This window comes from Lontra canadensis, unplaced genomic scaffold (assembly GCF_010015895.1).
Source record: "Lontra canadensis isolate GAN:19392208 unplaced genomic scaffold, GSC_riverotter_1.0 scaffold13, whole genome shotgun sequence".
Taxonomy (NCBI): Eukaryota; Metazoa; Chordata; class Mammalia; order Carnivora; family Mustelidae; genus Lontra; species Lontra canadensis.
Window position 1 is genome coordinate 11870506 of NW_022631007.1, and position 23282 is coordinate 11893787.

Consider the following 23282-nt stretch of genomic DNA (forward strand, 5'->3'; position numbering starts at 1 on the left):
CGTAGACGGGAGCCAGGTGGTGAGGGAGGGCAGATGAATGGAATGGGGAGCCGGGAACTGATTGGAAATCAAAGACTCTGGGCTCAAGCTTTTATGCAGACTTAACCCTCAGAGTCCCCATGTCGTCGTTGTACCTGCTCCCCCAGCCTTCCTGGGGCCTGCTTACTCTTACTTTGCATATACTTGTAACACTTGGAGATGTGGTTTCTGGGCCTGCTCCCAGCCTATAGCAAATTGGAGGGAAGGAAGGAAGGAGGGTAGGAAAGAAGGAAGGAAGGAAGGGAGGAGCCCATGACTTGACAGCCAGAGAGGATCCTCCAAGGATAGGAAACCAGAACCTCAGAGAACAGAGCAATGAGGGAGATTTGGAAAAGAAATGACAGTCCTGTGACGTTGGGGCATCCTGAGACTCCTCTAGAAAGGCACAGTTCGAGACACCCAACCCGGAGAACCAGAGCACCCCGGAAAGGCCCCTGGCTTTGGGAATAGTCTGACACTGTGTCTTTCTCTGCCTTGAAAGTGCCTGGGCACCACAGGGTCATGTGAAAATGTATGTTTTTAATTCAGCCTGGCTGGGGCGGGCCGGGATTCTACATTTCTAACAATCCTGGGTGACCTTGAGGCCCTGGTCTGGGGACCACACCCAGAGTCGCCGGTGCCTGCCTGCTGGAAAAGGCAGTGTTCAATTTCCATTCAAGGCCTTTCTATGTAAAAGAAAAGCAGGGGAGTTCCAGTATACTGGAACAGAGGCGAGCCTCTCAGCACTGAGACATTTTCTGGGGCACTGCCATCCTCCTGCGAACCAACCCCCCCCCCCCCCCCACACACACACTGCTCCCGGCTGGGATCCCTGGGGAGTTTCTGATGGCTGAGCCTCTAGCAGACAAAGGTGGCTGGCTTCTTTTTTCCTTATTGACAGGATTATTCTGGTGAGGGGAAAACCAAGAAAACCCAGGGGCTCTGCCCAGTGGAAGCTGAGAGAGCAAGTGATTCATGGAACCCGGAGGGGCCAAGTGCCCGGTGGACACGGGACACCGGCCCCTGTCCCCTTGTCCCCTTTACTAATGGACCTTTGCTGGGGCCAGTCCAGGCACCTTCCCACGGCCTGGGTAACCACAGAGGTGGGCATGCTGTGAGGGGTCTCAGCCCATTCCCCTCCACCCACTCCCCCATCAAGGGACGGCAGTTAGTACAGAGCCGTTCGGAGTAAGCCCTGGCAAGAGACCGGGCCTCACACAGCCTGGGCTGGGCTGGCACTGTGCACGGGCTTCCTGGAGATGCTGCATAAGGGCCTCGGCAGGCTGTGCATTTGGGTTTCGCCCAGAATGCTGAAGACGTTGACAGCTGTGGGAGGCCCACTCGAGAGAGGGCCGCTGTTCAGAGCTGGGGCCCTGCAAGCCGTCTCCCTCTTCATGGCTGCAGACAGGTAGTCCTTTTTAAAAATAGCTCCCTCTCCTTGGCTGCCCATGGGGAGCCCGGGGGGCGGGGGGAGTGTGGGTGTGTTATCTCCCTGCCAAGTATCTCCCCAAGCAGGTGGCAGGCCTGGGTGTCAATGCCCGCCATGTCTGCAGGGCTATCCCCAGGGCTGATGGGACTAGAGTCCCTCCCTAGCAGATGCTGGAGAGTATAAAGATGACAGGGACTGAAGATCTGTTAAGGCAAAAAACATGGGAGAAGTTTACCAATTCAGAGGACGGCTAGAAGGAAACCCCAGGAGGCAAACAAGGGTGCAGGGGCTCGAGTTTTTGGATGGTTATTCTTTACTATCCTGGCTTGTCTTCAATAAGAAAAATCTGGGTTAAAATTTAAATTATTGCAAAAAACTGGTATTAAGAGCTAAGATGTTGGTAGGGGAGGAGCCAAGGGCTTAAGGGGACTCCAGCAGCCTGCAGGCATTTGAAAGACCGAAACTGTGGGGAGGGAAAGGGAATATTTTGATGGTTTGAAAGAGAGGGAAGGGAATGCAGTTTAGGCCAGGCTTGTAGGGAGAAAGCAAGCCCCAGATGGGCCTGCAGTTTCCCCTGAAGCCTGGTCCCACACCCCATTGTGTCAAAGGCTTTCTGTCCCCAGTAGCAGGGGGTTGGGGACCTGGGGGAGGTGTCTTGGTGGGTGGGTCTGGCCTGGGCAGGCTGTTCTGGGTGCCATTCCCTTTCCATGGGGCTGGGTTCCAAATCAAAAGGAAGGTGATTTTCTTGAGGGCAGGGGAGGAGGCAAAGGAGGTTTCCAGAATGCAGGACACGAATCCAAATGCATTCACCTTTCCCACCGGCATGAAAGTGGGATAAGTTAGGCAGTTTGCACATGGCCTTGTCTAATGGGACTTCCATGCTGGACTGCTTGTGGCAAGGGCTCTGAGCTGGCTTCAGATGGCTGTTTTGCTCCCTGGCCTCACCTCCAGCTTCCTGCAGCCACCCCCACCCTGAGATGTGATAATGAAGTCCTATAGGCTTCAGAAAGCCCTTTGTCTTTTTAATACCATACTTTCCCAGGAATCTTCTCTCTGCTTTCGCTTTGAGGGGCAACCTTGCCATTCTGTTAGGACTGCCTGAATATCAAGTCTTCTCTCCCCCCTCCCTTGCCCCAAAGTAATTCTCGTGACTGGGTTGCTTGGCCCAGGGCACGGGCTGTGGGCTCAGGCATCAGGCGAGGGGTCCTAGTGAATTGGGCTGGTTGATCTTGATGGGCCCCAGGGTCTTCTCAAGCTGGACAGTCCTTCATCCCTCAGAGCAGTGCTGGAAGGTTAAATCAGAGGAAACTTATGTGAAGGGCTTGCCTGGTGGGACTGTTTCTGCAGATGTTTGTAAGATGGCAACCTTGGTATTCTTTTGGTCCGAAATGAATGTCTGTCCATGCGGGAGGGGTCGCCTGCACCATGCTTTGAGACCAAAATCCATGCACGTTCAGGACTCAGCAACGTGGCTCCTATCATTTCTGCCAGAGTCTTGAGGTATAAATTATAAAAGGTGTAAATCGGACAGTCCCACGAGTGGTCTGTTTGTTGGGGACACTGCATGTGCGCTCTGCCCAGGGCCCCCACCCCACCCCACCCCCGCCGAGTTGTGGGGCAGGTAGTGGAGACTCAGTCCGTGACCAGTCCTGCAAAGCAGGGCGCCTGCTGGGAAGTCCCAGGTTCGTTCTCACCCGCAAGAAGTGGCTTTCATGGCACACTTCTGCTTTTTACCATCTATCCAGGGGGGTGAGTAATGACCACTTCACAGAGCTATCGGATTAAACGAGGTGATTTGCACACGGCCTAATGCTGAGTAAGAGCTTGATAAACCAGAAACACAGGCGGCTACTGTTAATTCTTCATAGGGCTGGTGTAAAGATGAAAGGATGGGCATGTGAGACAACGCTGTGAACCGCAGAGCTGACCAGTCGGAGCTGTTAGCTTGAGCTTGACCTTGAGCCCCGCGGTGCTGTGAGAGGAACAGAAACAACAGAAAAGATGACGAAAGGGCCCTGGGAGGCTTTTCCTGCCTGTCTTGCAAAGCCAGGCCCTGAAGGAAATGACCATGGACCACCCCTTGTAAAGAGGGTCTCTGTGAAGAGGGAAGGATGCCCTTCTCGGTTATAAATCCCAGCTCCACAGGGAGGGGTGAGGACGCCACTCATATGTCACTTCATGATCCCACCAGGACTTATCCCTGTTGGGCCAGGGAGTGAACCCCGCTCTTCCCGGCCCTGCTCAGCTTTGGAGATGACCTTTCCACATCTACACGCCGGCTTTCTTCCTGTGCCAGGCGGATGGCCCACTGTACCAGCCAGATAGGCCTGCCTGGCGGTAGCTGGAGCCCTTCCCTCTCCCGGGGACTTGCCCGCTGGGGTCCTGGGCTTCTGCTTCCAGGTCCTGACTCAACCACAGTTGTCACACTGAAAGATTTCTGCCCATTGAAAGATTTCTTTAGACTCCCTTAACCTGTTTCCAGACTTTGCTGAGGCCCTCTCTGAAGTACTTGTCCTTTTTCGTAGGCCTGGAGAATGTTTCGGGCTTGTGGGCCTAAAAGAAAGTTTTTCCAAAACTTATTTTTTATTTTTTAATCTTTTTAAAAGATTTTATTTATTTATTTGAGAGAGAGTGTATGTGAGAGAGAGCACAGGGGGAGGGATAGTTGTGGGGGAGGAGAAGCAGACTCCCCACATCTGAGTAAGGAGCCAAGATAGGAGACTCCTCCATGTGGGGCTTGATCCCAAGACCCTGGGACCATGACCGGAGCGGAAGGCAGAAGCTTAACCGACTGAGCTACCCAGGCATCCCTTTTCCAAATCTTGACTCATGTGGGTCAGAACCCCAGAAGAGAAGGAGAAGGCTGACTTCTCAGCCTGCGCATGACCCCACAGTGACAGCCCCACTGTGCTGGGGGAGGCCTTACTTGCTGGAGGTTATGTGAGCAGCAAACCCCGCTCCGTTCTTCCCCTGCTAGGTGAGGACCAATTCCTATGTGTTACCTGACCTGTTCTTCTCTCCTCCTTTCCAGCTTCTCTCTGGTTCTGGGACCCTCCCCGCCCTCACATACCTAGGTTTTTCGCTGCTCCCCTTTCTCTTCCTGTTGAGACCTTACCCCTTTTTGCTTTTGCCCCCAGCGAGTCCCATCTTAGATGCATGCCCTTCTGCACGCTGGTGCTCCTCCTCTCTGCAAACTTGACTGAGACACGCACTGGGGAGAGGACATTTATTCAGAATCCCAGCATAGTTGGTACCATCGTGGTAGTTTAACTGACTGTCCTTCTAACCTTGAATTGTTTCGAGAGGCATTTCCCAAAGCATTTTCCTTGGAACACCAGGTTGCCAAGATGTGCCTTCTTCTAGCGGAAAGTTCCCGAACACAGAGGATTGTGTGATCAGATGAGTCTGTGTTCTCTGTTTCCCTGCGGTAGGTTTCAGATGACCATATGAAGGCTCTGGAAAGTTCCACACTAAAGAAGCCTGTTTATTTTGACTAGAACTCCTTGTAGCAGAGGCTGTCCCTCCAGCCTGTTCGTAAGGGCTCTTCTTACCTCAGGTCTTACTCTAGTTGGCTCTTTTTCGCAGAAAGCTCTTCCCTGTGTTGGTTCATATCCTTCTCTGTCATGTCCACACACACAGCCCAGCTCTTTCTGCTCTTTGGACACGTTTCTGGGAAGTTGAAATGCATCATGGGAGGACAGTGGCCTGTTTCCCAGGGCCAGATACTGCTGGTTCCTTTCACTCCCATCCTTGCATGAGGTCTTAAGTCCATTAACCTTCTTGGGTGCCCCCCACTGACGGGGCCCATATCCCGCAATGTGTGGGGCCGGCCTGGAGTGGAGAAGACTGTCACAGGGTGGGGAGGACTGTGGCTCCCTTCCTTCAGGATTTGGGATCTTGGGAACACAGCTGCTACATTAGGAAATACCCAGCAGGGGGAGGCGGCATCTACTGAGTGCTAGATGACTGACAATGGGGCTATTGGCTCTCAGAGAAGGAAGGGGGCAGCTCCCTGAGCTTGGGGTACAGAAAGGCCACTGAGGACCGCCGGGTGGTGGGATGTCCATTCAGGGTGGGAGGAATGGCATGAGTAGGCTGCTGAGGCTGGAACAGAGCACGCTGGGGAGTTCTGGGCCTCATCCTCGGCATGACCATGTGGGCCTCAAAATTCCACCAGCCCTCCAGCTTCGATTTCTGATTGCCCACAGGCTGCATTCCTTGGTGGGTGGTGGTGTGGCTGCCAACAATGGTGGGCTTTTGTTGTTGGGAGGGTGGGGTGGGGGATATAGATAGTGAAGGAGCTGGATTGGTTTCTCTCTTTTTACTGTGGGGAAAATACATGTAAAATTTGCTGCCTTGACTGTGTAGGTGGGCCGTTTGGTATACATTCACCCCCTTGTTTGACCATCACTGCATCTTTCTCTGAACCTTTTTCTCATCCCACACTGAAATTCTAACCCACGAAACAGTCACTCCCCCAGGTCCGGATAGCCACGGTTTTCTACCTTTTGTCTCTGCTTTGACTTTCTGCTTTGACTAACCCTCACGGTTACAGAGTATTTATCCTTTTCTGTCTGGCTTATCTCAGGCCTGCCTTATTGTTGCCAGGGTTCCTCCCCGAGGTAGTGTGTGTCAGATTTTCCCTCCTTTTTATCATGAATAATATCCTCTTGTAAAAATATACCACATTATGGATATACTGCATTTTGTTTATCCGTTCATCAAAAATGGACGCCTGGGTTGTTTCCCCCTTTTGGCTACTATGAACTGATTTTGCTTTTTAATGCAAGGTGTTCTTACCTGGAGAGCAAGGGATCCCTGAGGAGCAGAAAATGGGAAGGACTTGAAGGGAGAAGGGGAAGGAGGTTCTGTGAGAAAACCTTGTCACAGCCCAGGTGTGTGGAGAAGTAGGGGGTGGACAGTTTGGCAGAAAGCAGAGAAGAGAAGGCTGAAGAAGGTTCCCCTCAGCTCAGGCACCAAGGGGTAGAGGGCAGGGCCAGGATTCCCCCACTGTGGGGAGACTGGGTTTGTTTCCGGGCGGGGGGCACTAGAGGGACACGCAACAGAGATGCTGGCTTTGTGGTAAAATCCAGGCAACAGGGCAGAGCCTGGTCCCCTCTTGGAAGTCACTTGCACAGATGTGACCGTTTGGACCTGGAGGCTAGATGAGCGTGATGGGGTCAAGCATAAAACCGGAGAGCTGGAGCCAGGATAGCCACGTGCAAGGGTGGGGACCAGCTTCCACAGGCAGGAGACTAGAAGGATGAACGGAGAAGGGCGTCTGTGTGGCTCAGTTGGGTGGGTGTCTTACTCCATTTCGGTTCAGGTCATGATCTAGGGGTCCTGGGATCGAGCCCCGGGGGGGGGGGTCCCTGCTCAACATGGAGTCCGCTTCTCTGACTCCTTGTGCTCCTCCCCCTGCTCCCTCCTGTGCTTGCTCTCTTTCTCGCTCTCAAATAAATAAATAAATAAATGGGACCCAACAGGCAGCTTTTGGAATTGCCCTCTGGGAGAATGTCGGGGATACCCAGGCTCGCTCTGCGACTTGTTGCCCAGCCTCGGGAGGTTTGGTCAGTGTTTGCTGACCAAAACTGGGGGTAATAAAGGTAAGTGGGCATGTTTTTCATCCTCAAGAAACTTACAGCCTCATTGAGGGGATAAAGGACATAACGACAACCGTGTGGAACAAGATCCCCTTTGAATCATGTTGTGCAGTGCCCAAAGGCGTTTCAAGAAGGGGGTCCCTTCTGATCCTGTGACCTGGGTGGGCACGGCCAAGCAGCAGGTGACTGCATTATTTTCCAGTAATTGAGGCCAAAAGAATTAGGTGTCCTATGACCAAGTGTCCTGTCATCCTGTGTCCTATGATCAAGTGTCCCATGATCCTAGCCATGGTGGTCCCTTGTTAGCATCCTTCCTTTGCCCCTGCAGGTATGATGCTGGACGGGATGGCTTCATTGACCTGATGGAGCTGAAGCTGATGATGGAGAAGCTGGGTGCCCCCCAGACCCACCTGGGCCTGAAAAACATGATCAAGGAGGTGGACGAGGACTTCGATGGCCAGCTCAGCTTCCGCGAGGTACCCTTTGGCCCTGAGCCCCTGTGCGGAGGGCCCCTGAGAGGAGCCCCACAGTTAGGGGCCACTGGAGCACAAGTAGCTTTAGCCTCTCCAGAGTACTGATTGGACAGTCAACCTAGCGTACTTTTAAAGATCTCTTTAAGAAGATCGTGAAGCGTGATTCGTGGGGAGAATGGTTGGTGAGCAAATAGAAAGTCACTGTGCGTAGGACAACCTCCTTTGGGCGAATGTTTGGGTGTTGAGAAATTCTAGAAGGATGTTTACCAAATAGTGGATATGTGTGCAAAGTTTTGGTAGATTTATAATTTCATACTTTCTTAGATATTAAAACTTTAAATATTTACAATAAGCTACTTAAAGATGATCAAAAAGCAATTAAACGAAGGCTCTTACTCCATGCTCCTGGAGCTCCCTGTGTCCCCATAACAATCCAAGAATGGGCTTTTTGGCCTTAGAATCCTGAAATTGCAGGCAAAATTTCCACGTACAGATCTCTCTGGAAGAGTACAAGTAGATTCAAAGTCTGATCTCTAAATGTGTGAGAACTTTGGTGATAAGGCTGTTTCTGGCTGCGGGGAGAGTCTCAAGGACACTGGGTTTCTTCCAAGGCAGGGATGCAGCCCCTCAAGGAAGGGTTCCATGTCTTATGTGCTTGAGTCTTACTGTGAAGCCTCCAGTCGTGTCTGTGTGCGCTGGTGTCAGAACAGGTTTGGGGACAACATCCGGGCTCGAAGCTCCGAGCATTAGCAGTCCCATTCTGTCCTATCTCAGCAGGGCCCTCCGGGTCTGGGACTAGAGAGCGCTGTCCTTGCTTCCCGGTGTGTGACCTTGGTTACTCCAGAAACACTGGAGTTCCAGCATCCTGGTTCCTGATGGTGAGAGCTTTGCCCAAGTACAGGTCTTCTCTCCAGGCTCACTAGGGCCCATGGACGTTCTTCCTAAGGTCCCCGGGGCTGAACCAGGAGCAGTGAGTCCCCTCCCCAGCTATGGTGAAACCAGCCTGGCCTTTCTCTGCCCACAGATCAGCTCCAGATCCGCCCCTTCTCTTCCTTTCCTGAACTGGCAGATGCAGAAATAGAAGATCCCAGAAAACCTGTGTTGGGCATAACCCTCAGGATATTCTAGGCCAGGCTTCTCGTTCCATAGCTAAGGAGCTAGAGGGCCAACACAGTCAGGACTTAGCATGAAATCACGTTCCAGCTCAAGGCTGGACCTGGGCGGCAGGCTCGGTGCCCACGGCCTCCCCTCGTCAGCTGCCGTTCTCGCCTCCACAGCTGTCCCTCTGGCTCCCCCGCCTCTCATTCGTGCTGGGCACTGGCTCCTTCAGCCCAGCTGTCCCCGGGGTAGAGAAGGTAAAAGCTATCCCGTGGGTGAAGCTTTGGAGGCAACACCAGGGAAAGAGCGTCTGTGGCACATTGTGACCTGGGGGGAACAGAAATCGAGAAGGTATTGAGAGGGCTGTGCAGGTCACCGGCCAAGCAAAGACACAGTCCCAGGAGCCACCCAGACATGCTCCCTGCCAAATCCAAGATGCTTGGTTTGCTTTTCTTAGCTGCATGTTTGGCCATTTCCCACAGAAATGCCCACAGGTGGACATCAGAGGTTTGGAAATCTCCGAAATATTCCTGTTACCCGCATTTCAAAGCCTCAGTGACATTCCTGTCAGTCCTTTGTTGCTCTGAGTCCCCTTGTGGTCCCATCTCTAGCAGTTGTGCCCGGAGGGGCAGGATTTGGAGGTGGGGATATGTTTGCTGTAAATACTCACAGCCCAACCTCCTGGTTTTTTGGTGTTTTTTTTTCTTTTCTTTTCTTTTTTTTTTTTTTTTTTCAGATTTTATTTTTAAGTAATTTCTACACCCAACGTTGGGCCTGAACTTACAACTCCAAGATCAAGAGTTGTACACTCTTACCAGTGGAGCCAACCAGGCGGCCCATTCTGCTGATTCCCACCAGTACTGGGAGCCACTGGCGTGCTGGTACTTTGGTTATGTAATGACAAGAGGCTTCTAGTCAGAGCTCGATCTCCACACAGAGCTACATACCTTGAGCAAGTTATTTTACTTCTGGGCCTCCATTTTTCTGCTTTTAAAATAGGGGTGTTGGGATACATGGGTGGCTCCGTCTTAAGCGTCTGCCTTAAGCTCAGATCTTGATCCCAGGGTCCTGGGATTGAGCCCCGTGTCAGGCTTCCTGCTCAGCAGGGAGTCTGCTCCATCTGTCTGCTGCTCCCCTTGCTTGTGTGCTCTCGCGCACTCTCTCGCTCTCTCTTTCTCTGACAAATAAATAAAATCTTAAAAAAAAAATGCGAGTGTTAAAGGGCATCTGGATGGTTCAGTCGATTAAGCTTCCAACTCTTGATTTCAGCCCAGGTCATGATCTCAGGGTCATGGGATGGAGCCCCATGTCTGGCTCTGTACTCAGTGGGCAGTCTGCTTGAGATTCTCTCTCTCCCTCTCCCTCTGCCCCTCCCTCTGCTCCCACTGTCTGTCCGTCTCTCTCTAAATAAATAAACTCTAAAAAAATATAGCCATGTTAATAGCTTTCCCTCAGGACTGTTGTGAGAACAGAGTTCTCTCTCCATGCTGGAATCAGTTGGAACTCCTGATGACCAGTGACAGAGAATGCCAGCTCATTTACACAGGAAAAGAACAAACAAAAACTCTCAGCTCCCGTAGACGGGAAATGAAGTGGAGGTGCGTTGGGCACAGTAGTGCAGCATATTTCTCTGGTCAGAGCTCAACCATGCTTTCTTCTGTGTCCACCTCACCTTGTCTTTCCACATCGCATGTTCTCCCTAATGCCTGCCAAGATGGCTGCCAGCAGCTCCAGGTTCCATTGTCCCAGGTTAGCAGCCGTGGGGGCCTGAACCGGCCTCAGCGGGCCTCTGAATGCTGCTACTGGGGACGTGTCCCCACCTCCTGGACCAGTCATTGCAATCAGGGGACTGTGATTGGCTGGGTCCCTGTCATGCCCCACAGGGCATCATAGCCAACGGTCCCACCATCAACATCATGTGGGGGTCAGGTTGCCAGATAGACAAAATTGCTTACTTCTATAGTTCTTTCCTCACAACCTGGCATTTAGTAGGTCCTTAATGAATGCTTCTGTTCTCTTTATTTCTCTTTGGATTAACTTGACCAAAGCAAGTCACATCCACATCCCCGCTAAGCAGGGAGCCCGATTTGAGGCTTGATGCCAGGACCCTGGGATCATGACCCGAGCTGAAGGCAGATGCTTAACTGACTGAGCTACACAGGTGTCCCTCCATTATATCTCTCTTAAAGAAAAATTGCTCCAGGGCATCTGGGTGGCCTAGTAGGTTAAGCAAGCCTCTGCCTTCGACTCAGGTCACAGTATCAGGGTTCTGGGATTGAGCCCCACATGGGGCTCTCTGCTCAGCAGGGAGCCTGCTTTCCCCCTCTCTCTCTGCCTGCCTCTCTGCCTACTTGTGATCTCTCTGTCAAATAAATAAATAAAATCTTAAAAAAAAAAAGAAAGAAAGAAAAATTGCTCCAAGGCCAGATGTGTGGTAGTTTTGTACAAAGGTTGGGTGATGGGTTTACTGGATACCTGTCTGTACTGGGAATTATGGGTTCCAGTCTCTCCTTCTACCCTACCTTCCTTTGGGTGGGGCCCTGGCTGGTGTTAGGTTGCTCATCAGTGTCATTGTTGATTGGACCATGGATGGACCCCTGGCGGGACTAGGTCCACTAGATTCCCTGTCCTGGGAATTTGAAATTGGGGTGAAGTACTGCAAATTGGTTCTGCAGCTGGCTGTTCCTGCAAGAATAAGTCAACATTTTTATATAACAAAATCCTCCTCTTTGCTTACGCCAACAAGTTTGTTTCTGTCACTTGTGATCTTAGAGTGCTGATTCAGGGCAAATGTTTGCATTACCGGTCAGGGCCATGAAATTACGTTTTTCTTTTTTTTTAATTTAGGGGTGCCTGCATGCGACTCTTGATCTTGGGGTCATGAATTTGAACCCCATGTTAAGAATAGCACTTACTTAAAAAAGAAATTAAATTTAGACATTCTTTAAATTTATCAGATGTGTTTGTTAGCTTGTGCCTGAAATTACTGTTTTAGCCTTGTTAGTTCTCTCTCTCTGTTTCTTTGTTTTCTGCTTCTTCTCTCCCCCCTCCCTGCTTTGCTCATAGTCACAACTAGGACACTTTCCAATCCCCCACAACATACCAGTCTTTGTAGACTATAAATAGGAAGACAAACAAGGCTGGGCAGTCAGAGAAATTGTCATTCAGGAGTTGGTGATTACAATAAAATCAAATGGGAATGCTTGGCATGCTTTTCTGGAAGGCTGAACATGTACAGGTTGAGCTGGATTTTTCTTTTTTTTACTTTCTTTAACTGGCTGGCGTCAGGACCCCTAAATTAAGACAGGGCTGCTTTGGTCCTCCGTGAGCTGGCAGAGTGAAAGTGAGCACACGTGGAGAAAAAGATCCATGAGGAATACTTAAGCTGCCTGTAAATACCACATACACTGTAGATGTGAGAAAAATGAATCTCAGGGATAAGGACACACTGCCCCGCCCCCCACCAAGGTCACTTGGATTTTTGCTAAGCTGGGGCCATTCTCCCATCTTTTTTTTTTAAAAAGATTTCATTTATTTGATAGAGGGAGAGACAGCAAGAGCGGGAACACAAGCAGGGGGAGAAGCAGGCTTCCCACAGAGCAGGGAGCCTGAGGCGGGGCTTGGTCCGAGGATCCTGGGATCATGACCTGAATCAAAGGCAGATACTTAATGACTGAGTAATGACTGAGCCACCTAGGGACCCCCATTCTCCATCTTTCTAGAGCTGCCTTCCCAGTGTGGAGGGGCTGCCTGTTTTGTATTTGCCTTATGGAGCAAGGGAGGGATGGGGGAGATGTTTCTGTAAACTGTAAATATTTTAAGGGTGGGCAGGGTCCCAAGGGACAGGTTTTCACTCCTTCCCTCTGCAGATGGCTCACATTTCCATTGCTGACATTTTGGCTACTGCCTTCTCTTCATGAGAGCCCGACTACAACCGTCCCCCTGTAGCCCTCTTGCCCTCCATCCTGTTCTTGGGAGTCTCCCCTCTGAAGGGCTTGTTTCCCAACACTTAAGAGCCCATATTCTGGCTCCCGATAGTCTGCAGCAAACTGATTCTTTGCCGGCCTCTAGTGAGGAAGTTTGAAGCTGCAGGTGGACAAACCCGTGGCATTTCTGTGGAGCCAAGTGGCCCACAGCAGCCTTCGCAAAGCTACATATTGGAGAATCCTGCTTCATCCCTTGCTTCGCAAGAATTACAAAGACAGGCTTATCTGCATGACATTTCAGGGTTAGTGGTGGTAGAGGCTGAGACTTCCATTTAATGAAACACACTTCCCTCTAGGGACTAAGAGTCTTGGCAGGAAAACACACCGAAGCTGGAATTTGGAAAGCCCGTTGGAGTTGTTTGCCCCCTCAGTCTACTTTAGGTAATGTCCTTTTCCCTTAGGGAAACCAGTTTTTAGAGGGGATGGTCATGGAGGGGAAAAAAAAAAACAAAAACTCCTGAAACCTCAAAACTCCCCTGGAGACCCATGTGTTTTACATAGCACCGAAAACCTGGAAAGGCCTCTTTCAGTGCTGACTTGGAAAAAAACAATTATAGAAGTTTGGACAATGGTTATTTGACAAATAAATTCACCAAAATTCTTTAGAGAAGTAAAAGTCTAAAATCATCTTGGGGAAGGGCTGGAAGATGGGAGACTTGCCTTTTCAGCCTCGCTTATTTATTTAAAAATGTGTCCTGTGGCAGGGGTAGGGGGATATATCCTGGGTAGGCTTTTTAGAACAAATTGGCTTTAAAGATGAATGCATTCAGGTCACAATTTGGAATCTGGAGGAAGAGGATGGATTATTCCATAAATGGTGTGGAGATCGCTAACTAACCATTTGGAAGAAAATAGGGTTAATGATCAACCTTCCAGGATAGATCAGAATAAATTTCAAAGATTAAATATTTACATGTTTAACAAAAAAAGGAGTCATAACAGCAAGAGACAAAAACATAGGTGATTGTTTCTGTAACCTTGGTGGCAAGAAAGGTTGTTCTCAGCATAACACTGGTATGCCTGTGAGAGAGAAAAAAAAGACTGATAAATTATATAAAATTTTTAGAAGTCAAAAATGATCATAAACACAATGAAAAGGTAAGCGGTAGCTCAAGTATTTGAAACATACCAGTTTCTGTAAAGATCTCTTAGAAAACACTTGGGAGGGGCGCCTGGCTGCCTTAGTCGGTGGAGCATATGACTCTTGATCTCAGGGTGGTGAGTTCGAACCCCACACTGGATGTAGACATTACTTACAAAATAAAATCTTGAAAAGAAAAAAAAAAAAATAGGGACACCTGGGTGGCTCCGTGGGTTAAAGCCTCTGCCTTCGGCTCAGGTCATGACCTCAGGGTCCTGGGATTGAGCCCCACATCAGGCTCTCTGCTCTTGGGGGAGCCTGCTTCCTCCTCTCTCTCTGCCTGCCTCTCTGCCTACTTGTGATCTATGTCTGTCAAGTAAATAAATAAAATCTTTTAAAAAGAGAAAAAAAGAAATAGAGAACACTAGCAAAAGCAAACAATCTAATTGGTCCCACGCACGTATTGACACCCTTTCTCGTAGGCTTGGCAATCATGCCTTTCCCCTGGGCTGGAGGGGATCACTGTAAGTCTTCGTGAGGTTGACCTGGCTGATCAACCCTTTCCTGCAGTTCCTGCTCGTATTCCACAAGGCTGCGGCGGGGGAGCTGGAGGAGGACAGCGGGCTGATGGCACTGGCCAAGCTCTCCGAGATCGATGTGGCCCAGGAGGGCGTCAAAGGTGCCAAGCACTTCTTTGAAGCCAAGGTGGGTGTTTCCTTCTTGTGCAGGATGGTCCTCCGTCCCTTCACCCTGCCCAACCCGAGCTCCCAGTCAGTGATTGCTTCATTCACTCGCCCAGGACAAGCAGAACAGCAGTAGCTTAAGTGTGTATCGTGTGTGATTGAAGGGGAACGAGTGTGTCTGCGTGCAGTCTGAAAATGAAAAGCAAAATGGAAAAACAATCAGATGGCACATGTGTTCCATTCTGGTTTCTGATTCAAATGGGTTTGCTGATACGAGGTTCCCGATCGAGTCTGGATCCAGACCTCCCAGAAGAACTCCTGTCTGCCCCAAGCTGCAGTTGAATTACTGGAGCAATTTCCTGAACCTTTACGTGTTAAGTGCGTGTGTGTGAACGAGCAAACAGTGGGGCCAGAGGAGGGAGCCCCGGTGGCCTGCCCCCTGCCCCTGTTTGAACCAGTATTTGCTCCACTGACAGTGATATAGGGGGCTGGGAAGCAGTCTCCAGTGCATGGCTCCAGAGCCTTTTTGGCTGCTTCCATTCATTCACACGTTCATCCTGTCATCAGACACTTACAGAGAGCCTACCCCTGGCTGGGCGCTGTCATTTTCATTTCCCCAGAGCACACCTGCAGAAAGAGAAATCAGAGAGCCTTCCAAATCTCCGGTCAGCCAGAATGGTGCAGTGGGGAGGGCTGCCTGGGGTCAGGTCCTGCCTCCTCCACTGACCCTTTTACCACTCTGTGTCTCAGTTTTCTCATCTGTACAGTGGAGGCGATAACAGCATGACCACGAGGATTAAATGAGCTCACATTTAGAAAGTGTTTAGGGGCACCTGGGTGGCTCAGTCGGTTAGGCATCTGCCTTTGTCTGGGATCGAGCCCCAGGTCAGGCTCTCTGCTCAGTGGGAAGTCTGCTTCTCCCTCTCCTTTTTTAACTCTCCGTGTTCACGCTCACATTCTCCCTCAAATAAATCAAATCTTTAAAAAAAAAAAAAAAGTGTTTAGCGAGTGCCTGGCTCACTGAGAGCACTGGGTACGTGATAGGAGCTGTTGGGACTCCCTCCCATCCCAGATGGAAGCCAGCCTCTTGGGGAGTAATGGCTTATTTCAGGAGCTTGCCCAGAAACGCAGTGTGCCTGGCAACCATCCTGGCCGTGCTCAACCCTGAGTAGGACTGGCTCCTTGCATCCCGTGATGCTGCTTGGAGACAGGGTCAGTCATCATTCTGCCAGTATGCAGACTGTGAGTCATGGTGAACCCCTGACACCCGAGTTCCTCCTGCTATCATCTGAGGACTTGGGATAGGCCAGCCACTCATGGCATCTTCAATGCCAGCATTCTGTGTCCAATCCTGAAACTGGTTTGGCCCTTCCTTCATAACTTAGCATTGATTCAACACAGCCCTGGGGATGCCAGGCACAGTAAACTCTGGAAATACAGCTCCTTCACAAGGAGCTAGTAGACAGAACTTTTTGCCTTCCCCAAGACGGCGCACATAGTCTCATGAGGAAAACAAACTCTCAGCCTTGAAAGAGAGGGAATAGAGAGGAGGGATAGATGGGTTCTGGAAGGATGGGTCCTCTCTAGTCATCGCCCGATAAGCCAACACTTAGAGATCTTTGGGTGATGGCCATGGGCAGGGGCCTGACATTGAGACCCAAGTTTAGCATGACACTTTTTGGGCCACTGCTGCAGCTCAGCAAACTGTGCTCTTGTTAAAAGTCTGCACAAAGTCTCTGGAAACCATGAAGGATCTTATGACCCGACTCTGATCCTTGTTCTGGCCTTCCTCGCCGCCCAAGCACATTTCTTCAGTGCTACCATGCCTTTTCACCCCTGGGGCCTAGTACCTGCTGCTTCCTTTCCCTGAAATACCCAACCCAAAGGCCCATTTCTAGAAAACTCTATTCCTTTTCATGTTAAAGTGTGGAAGGAGCAGAGTTTGGCTGCTTTTCTTGAGAAAGTCCACCCTCTTCTGTGTGTCTCTACTACGAATAGAAGTGGTACTACAATTTATCTGTTCAAGGGGTGCCTGGGTGGCTCAGGCGTTTAAGCGTCTGACTCTTGAGTTCGCCTCAGGTCCTGATAGGCATGGAGCCTGCTTGAGATCCTCTCTCTCCCCTTCCCTCTGCTCCTCCCCTATTCTCAGACATTTTTGGTGAGAGTGTAGAAATGGTCCCAGCTTTACGGACAGCAGTTTGGGGCTGGCTGTAAATGCTTTGTATCATTTATTTCTGGGATTCTGCCCCTAGGATTCTATCCCTTAGAGGCACTCATGCAAATAAACGTAGATGTGTCACAGGGATTTTATACAGCATCAATAGAGAAAAGTTGGAATCAACCAAAGCTTCCATTATCAGGGAATCGAGTCCCTGGTGGCACGCCCGCCCGTTTGCACACTCTGAGTGTGGACAGATGTACGAAACAAAGGAAGCAGAACATTATGTTTACAACCCAATTTTGTTAAATACTAAATCCAACCTGGCTAATTACATATCTGAGTATTAGTAATAGCTATGACTGACCAAGGGACTGCTTTTTTATATTTTTGGAATGTTTTATAAGGTGCGTGCACAATTTTATAAAGAAGAGAAAAGATGAAAAGAATAGCAATGAAATGTTTTGAACTTGTCTGTCTGCCTCTGCAACCCAGACTCAAAGGCAGAATGGGTGTGTTATCTTTGTAATTACAGACCTGGCACGTAATGGCCCTCAATAAATGTTTGCATGAATGACGAGTCGAGGGAATCATCACTCAGATTTGGGAGAGGGCCATGAGGAGCTGACATTGGTGACAGATGTTCAGAGATGAATGGGGATTCACCTTGTAATCAAGGAGGGGAAGGCGTTCCTGCCGTGGGAACACAAGCACAAAGGCTCCAAGGCATGGAGGGTAACAAATGTTGGGAGGCTGGCCCCCAGTCCATACGGGATCCAGATGCACGGAGAGCTCTGGTCTCCCCTGAAGGTTAGGCCTCTCCAGCCTGCTGACCACCAGACCAGAAAAATCTGCAGACCAGCTTCTCGGGTCTCCTCTCCTCCCACCCCGCAAGACCTACTTGGGATTTCCCAGGGTAGGGCCCAGAAAACGTGGAGCATGATGGGCTCTGTGCAGCCTTGCCGGGGAACCATGGCGGCAGGTGTGGGGGGCCCTCCAGGGGCCTCTGCCTAACCAGTGCTGGGCACTGGGGAGAGGCTGGAGTCAGGGAGGCTTCCACAGATGTCCGGAGAAATGTAGGTCCGTTGAGGGTAGCGAGTGGGGCTGGGGAAGATTCCAAAGGAACTAACTAGCAGTCTCAGTATGAATGAGTGCGTGCTGGGAGGTGAATAGTAAGATGTTCCACCAGGGGGCGCCTGGGTGGCTCAGTGGGTTAAAGCCTCTGCCTTTGGCTCAGGTCATGATCTCGGGGTCCTGGAATCGATCCCCGCATTGGGCTCCTTGTTCAACGGGAAGCCTCCTTCCCCCTCTCTCCACCTACGTCTTTGCCTTCTTGTGATCTCTCTCTTTCTCTCTGTCAAATAAATAAAATATTTTAAAAAATATTTCTCCAGAATGAGGCTTGTGGAGCTGTGTAGAGAGGGGTTGATGATATTTTAAAAATAGAGACAGGGACACACCCCTCCTGTGGGAGTGGTTTGAGGAAGGGGATGGCAGGCACTTTGATTTGAAGGACACCATGGGGGCGCCTTCCTGGCTCAGTAAGAAGATCATGTGACTTTTGATTTCAGGGTCATCAGTTGGAGCTCCATGTTGGTGTAGAGATCGCTTAAATAAATTTAAAAAAGAAGAAAATGGAGGGCACAGTGTTTGTTGTAGAGTCTCATTCGTGTCCTGTGGGACGGAACTTGGTCACACCTGCATAGGAGAGTCCAAAATGCCTTTCTTCCTAGGGACCCACGTGTCTGATTATAATTCTGCTGCTAGGAAGAATAGGGATGCTAGATATTGAGGGTCGTGGAGTGATCTTTTCACTCATGTCCCTTGCCAAACCGAGCACTGACAAGAGCTGGGATACCATTACCCTGACTGGGCTTTCTTCTGGAGTCAGGGTGGGTCCGTCTCCACAGACCCTTAGGTCGTGCTCCAGGGGAATGTCTTGGAGGAGGAGAGAAGGGGGAAATGAACGCTTCACGGATGCCCGACCACACAGACAAGAGGGGCTGCCTTCACAAAATCCAAGTACCACCTCGAGAATTAGAGGAGACTGTGGGGGAAGGAAGTGAGCAGAGATAACAAGGAAACCCAGGAAAAAAATGCCATTTTGGAGGACAGGAGCACTTTCAGGAAGAGGTGAAGTCAGATGAGGCGGGGGGGGGGGGGTGTTGGCTCTGGCAAGTGGGTCATTGGAGACTTTTGAGAGAGCAGGTTCCTTGGTGGAGGGCAGATGGCAGTAGGATAAAAGGTGAGTGGGAACTGGGGAGAAACAGCTTGACTTTTCTGTGTAGACGGCTGGCAGCGGAGGTCTAGACAAAGTGGGAATGGTAGCTTGGAATCAGAGAAGAACTTTTGTTTTTATTTTTGTTTTTAACCTAGAGTAGACAGATGCTTTTAGAACCCAGGGAAGTGGTCCCCAGAGAAGGAAACATGATGAAGACACAGAGTGGGGTGATTGGCGAGACAGCACTCACAGACCATAGAATCAAGGAGACTTTTTAAAAAAAATATTTTATTTATTTATTTGCCAAAGAGAGAGCACAAGCAGAGGGAGAGCAGCAGGCAGAGGGAGAAGCAGGCTCCCTGCTGAGCAGGGAGGCTGATGCGGGGCTTGAATCCAGGACTCTGAGATCATGACCTGAGCTAAAGGCAGATGCTTAACAACTGAGCCACCCAGGCATCCCAACTTTTTTTTTTTTTTAAAGATTGTATTTATTTGAGAGGGAAAGTGAGAGAGCACAAGCAAGGGGAGGGGCAGAGGGAGAGGGAGAAGCAAACTCCCCGTGCTAATAAGCAGGGCTCGAATCTAGGACCCTGAGATCATGACCTGAGCTGAAGGCAGATGCTTAACTGACTGAGCCACCCAGGCACCCCAAGAGGTAGCTTTTATAGTGGAGAACAAGGACCCCAAGTGAGGGAGTTGCAAAGGCCCCTCCCCCTCTGACCTAGCCAGCAGTAGTGGGCAGGTGGACCTTAGGTTCATATCTTATCTAACACATGGGAGGGGGAGAGGTGGTGGCATCCCACTCTGCAGATGAGAACACTGAGGCTTAGACAGTGACAGTGGTTTGTTGGTGAATGTTTAGCAACTGGCTCTCTGAACAGAGTATGCATATACATATATCCATATGTTTTTATAAATTTTAATGATATAAAGGATAGATAGCACACAATTTGCAAATAATAAAGTGTACACTACTTTTATTATAAATTCCACATGGTCTTGATTATCAAAGAATGGTTCCTTAATTTTTTCTGGGCTCTGTATCTGTTGCCAGCCTACGGTTGCAACTGACAGAAGAATCTAGGTCCAACATGAGTGTTGGTTGATACTTTGTTTAACTTAATTCATAAGAAAAAGTGAATGAAACTCAATTTCATTCATTCCTCAATGATGTGAGCAACTTTTTTGCCGAATTTTTTAAAATATTTTATTTACTTATTTGAGAGAGAGAAGAGAGAGCGCATGGGTTGGGGGAGCAGAGGGAGAGGGAGAAGCAGGCTCCCCACTGAGCAGGGAGCCTGATGTGGGGCTCGATCCCAGGACCCTGGGATCATGACCTGAGCCAAAGGCAGATGCTTACCACCTAAGCCACCCAGGTGCCCCCCTTGCCAAATTTGGTAATAGTTTTCAAGTACTAGAAAAATATTCCGTAAAATTCTCTGGAGCTGTTCATAGTATAAAGGCTACAGATACTACACATTTTTTTAGCTTAATCTACATTTTTAACATTCCCAATACTTTCTTAAGAAAAGATTGTGAATGAAACAATAAATCAAACCCTGCTTTGTAGCACTTTGTTGGGTTCCAAGGTGTAAATACCCCTGGGGGGGGGGGTTGCTTTCAAGCTTCCAACAAGATGTTGCCAAAGGTGGATTTGTAATTAGCATCATCCAGTAAGTTTCCCACCTTAGAGCTGGAACAGAAACAGACAACCTCCAAAACAGAAAGCGTAAAATGTAGCACGATGGTTAGGAAGCAATGACTTTGTAATATGTATTTCTCTTTTTTCTAATCTAATTATAGATTTATATAATTTAACTTCTAGTTTTTTTTTTTTTAACTTTTAATACTTAACAGCCAGCTCGTAAAATTCCTGAAAACCAAACAAGGAAAAAATAAATAAATAAAGGTGAAGGAGGGAGAGGTGTCAGAGCTAGACAAAGGGACCTGAGGTCCAAGTTTTAAGCCTGAATCCAGGGACAGTGGTTAACGAGAGTCAGCGTGAGCCGAGCTCTACTGTAGGCAATTAAATCTGTCTTCTAGTGACTCCAGTGTAGGGAGCTGGAAGAGACAGAGCAGGGCCTCAAGTGCTTACGAAATACCTGGGAAATTTGGAAAACATAATTTCCTAGTCCCTACCCCTATGCGGTTGATACTTTCAGAGGTATCCTGTGTTCAGACACAGACCCCTGTGCAGTGCAGGGAGAATGTAGGAAGGGATGTTACTATTTTTCATTGAGATGTGAGACTCTGCATTGTGTCACCAAGGAGGTAATGGATTGAAAACCAGAGAGGAGGGATGCCTGGGTGGCTCAGTTGGTTAAGCAGCTGCCTTCGGCTCAGGTCATGATCCCAGCGTCCTGGGATCGAGTCCCACATCGGGCTCCTTGCTCGGCAGGGAGCCTGCTTCTCCCTCTGTCTCTGCCTGCCATTCTGTCTGCCTGTGCTCGCTCTCTCTCCCTCTCTCTCTCTGGCAAATAAATAAATAAAATCTTTAAAAAAAAAAAAAAAAAAAAAGAAAACCAGAGAGGATAGGATAAAGAGCATTGTTGGAAATAGGTAAATCTCAGCTGCATTGGCAGAGAAGTAGAGCATACAAGAAGATACCCGAACGTCAAAGCTCATGATGGAGAAAAGATGGTGGACCCAGGAACATGCTAGTTAAAAATAGTGAGAGATCTGGGTGCCCTGCTGGCTCAGTCCGTAGAATATGGAACTGTAGGTTACAGGGATCAAGCCCGTGTTGGCCTTGGAGCCTACCTAAAATTTAAAAAAAAAAAAAAAAAAAAAAAAGGGGGGGGGTAGGACAAAATTATTTTAAAATCATAAAAAATCAATGAAGAGGAAAAATTTTTTTTTTTTTATTAATTTGAGATAATGTGTGGACAATGTGATGAATTGTAAAAACATTTAGTAGGTTGACTCCCCTGACCCCCCCCCCCAAGAAAACCCCAGTTAAATGCTGGGGAATTTAGGGATTAATTCTTCAATGTTACACATTCTTTTCAATGTCACAAACTAGTTAAAACATACTGAGAAAGATTGTATCACATTCATTCTCTAAAGCCATCATGATTCTGATAACATCAGATAAAAACACATCAGAAAGAATATTAATTTAATGAATATAGCTGTGGGGACCTTAATACATTTGAAGTTTATGTTAAGACTGCAGGGATAAGTTTTAAAAATGTCATCGGTATCAAATATGAAAAATGTGATCATTTTCAGTGAAACATTTCAAAACATTTGGTAAGCTTAATATTCATTGGGTGCCTGGGTGGCTCAGTGGGTTAAGCCTCTGCCTTCGTTCGGCTCAAGTCATGATCTCAGGGTCCTGGGATTGAGCCCCGCATGGGGGGGGGGGTCTCTGCTCAGCAGGGAGCCTGCTTCCCAACCCCCTACCCCGCCCCCAACCCCTGTGACTCTGCCTACTTGTGATCTCTCTCTTTGTCTCTGTCAAATAAATAAACAAAATCTTATAAAAAAAAAATACTCATTCATAATAAGACATTTAAAAATACGAAAAGAGGGGCACCTGGATGGAGACAGTTAAGCATCTGACTCTTGATCTCAGCTCAGGTCTTGATCTCAGGGTCATGAGTTCAGGCTCCATGTTGGGCTCCATCCATGCTGGGCATGGACCTACTTAAAAAAAATAAATAGAGGTGCCTGGGTGGCTCAGTTGGTTGAGCATCCTACACTTGATTTCAGCTGAGGTCGTGACCTCCAGGCTGTGGATAGGCCTGCATTGAGCTCTGTGCTGGGGGCGGATAGGGAGTTGGGGAGTCTTGCTTCCCCTCTCCCTCTGCCCCTCCTCCCCACTCACGTGCATGGTTACATTCTCTCTCTCTCAAATAAATACATCTCTTAAAAGATACATTAATCTTTTAAAAAAATAAAAATATGAAAAGAATGTGCTTAGTCAACGTAATGGGATATTTTCCTCAATATCAAGGCATTCTGTAAACAGTAATATTAAATAATGTAGTGCAGGTGCAGGAATGAAATCAGTGGAACAGGATAGAAAACAGTAAAAACAGACCTTCTTCATGTGGGAATTTAGTACATAAAAAGATAATTTTCAAATCAGTGGGAAAATGATGGACTATTCGGTAAAAGGACATTGAGAAAATTGGCTCTCCACTTAGGAAAATGAGATAAAATCCTTCTAATTGATAATATTCCTTCACTAACATACAGCATAGGTGACTTTAAGAGCTGAATGGGAAAATAAAACCAGAAAAATAGGAGAGGAAAATGGGTTTAGAGCCCTGGAATATAGAAGACCTTAAACATGACTTAAAGAGAAAAGCCTTAGGGAGCCTGGCTGGCTCCGTTAGTAGAACATGAGACTCTTGTTCTTGGGGTCGTGAGTTCAAGCCCCACCTTGGGTGTGGAGCCTGCTTAGAGGGAGAGATAGACAAAAGCCAAAATGGAAGTGGTTGAAGATTTTGATGATATCAAAATTTTAAATATTCCCATGGCCTCAGATAACCTTGAAGTTAGACAAGCAAAAGACTAAGTAACTG

The 23282-nt window shown here is 48.7% G+C and overlaps 1 protein-coding gene across 1 annotated transcript in view; it reads left to right on the forward strand.

Moving 5' to 3' along the window:
- Positions 1–23282, forward strand: part of EFHD1 (EF-hand domain family member D1) — a 41285-nt gene that overhangs the window by 15760 nt on the left and 2243 nt on the right. Inside the window, exons 2-3 of the mRNA XM_032857511.1 lie at positions 7379–7526; positions 14259–14393. Coding sequence (XP_032713402.1) covers positions 7379–7526; positions 14259–14393 — 283 coding nt within the window. The remainder of the gene's footprint in view (positions 1–7378; positions 7527–14258; positions 14394–23282) is intronic.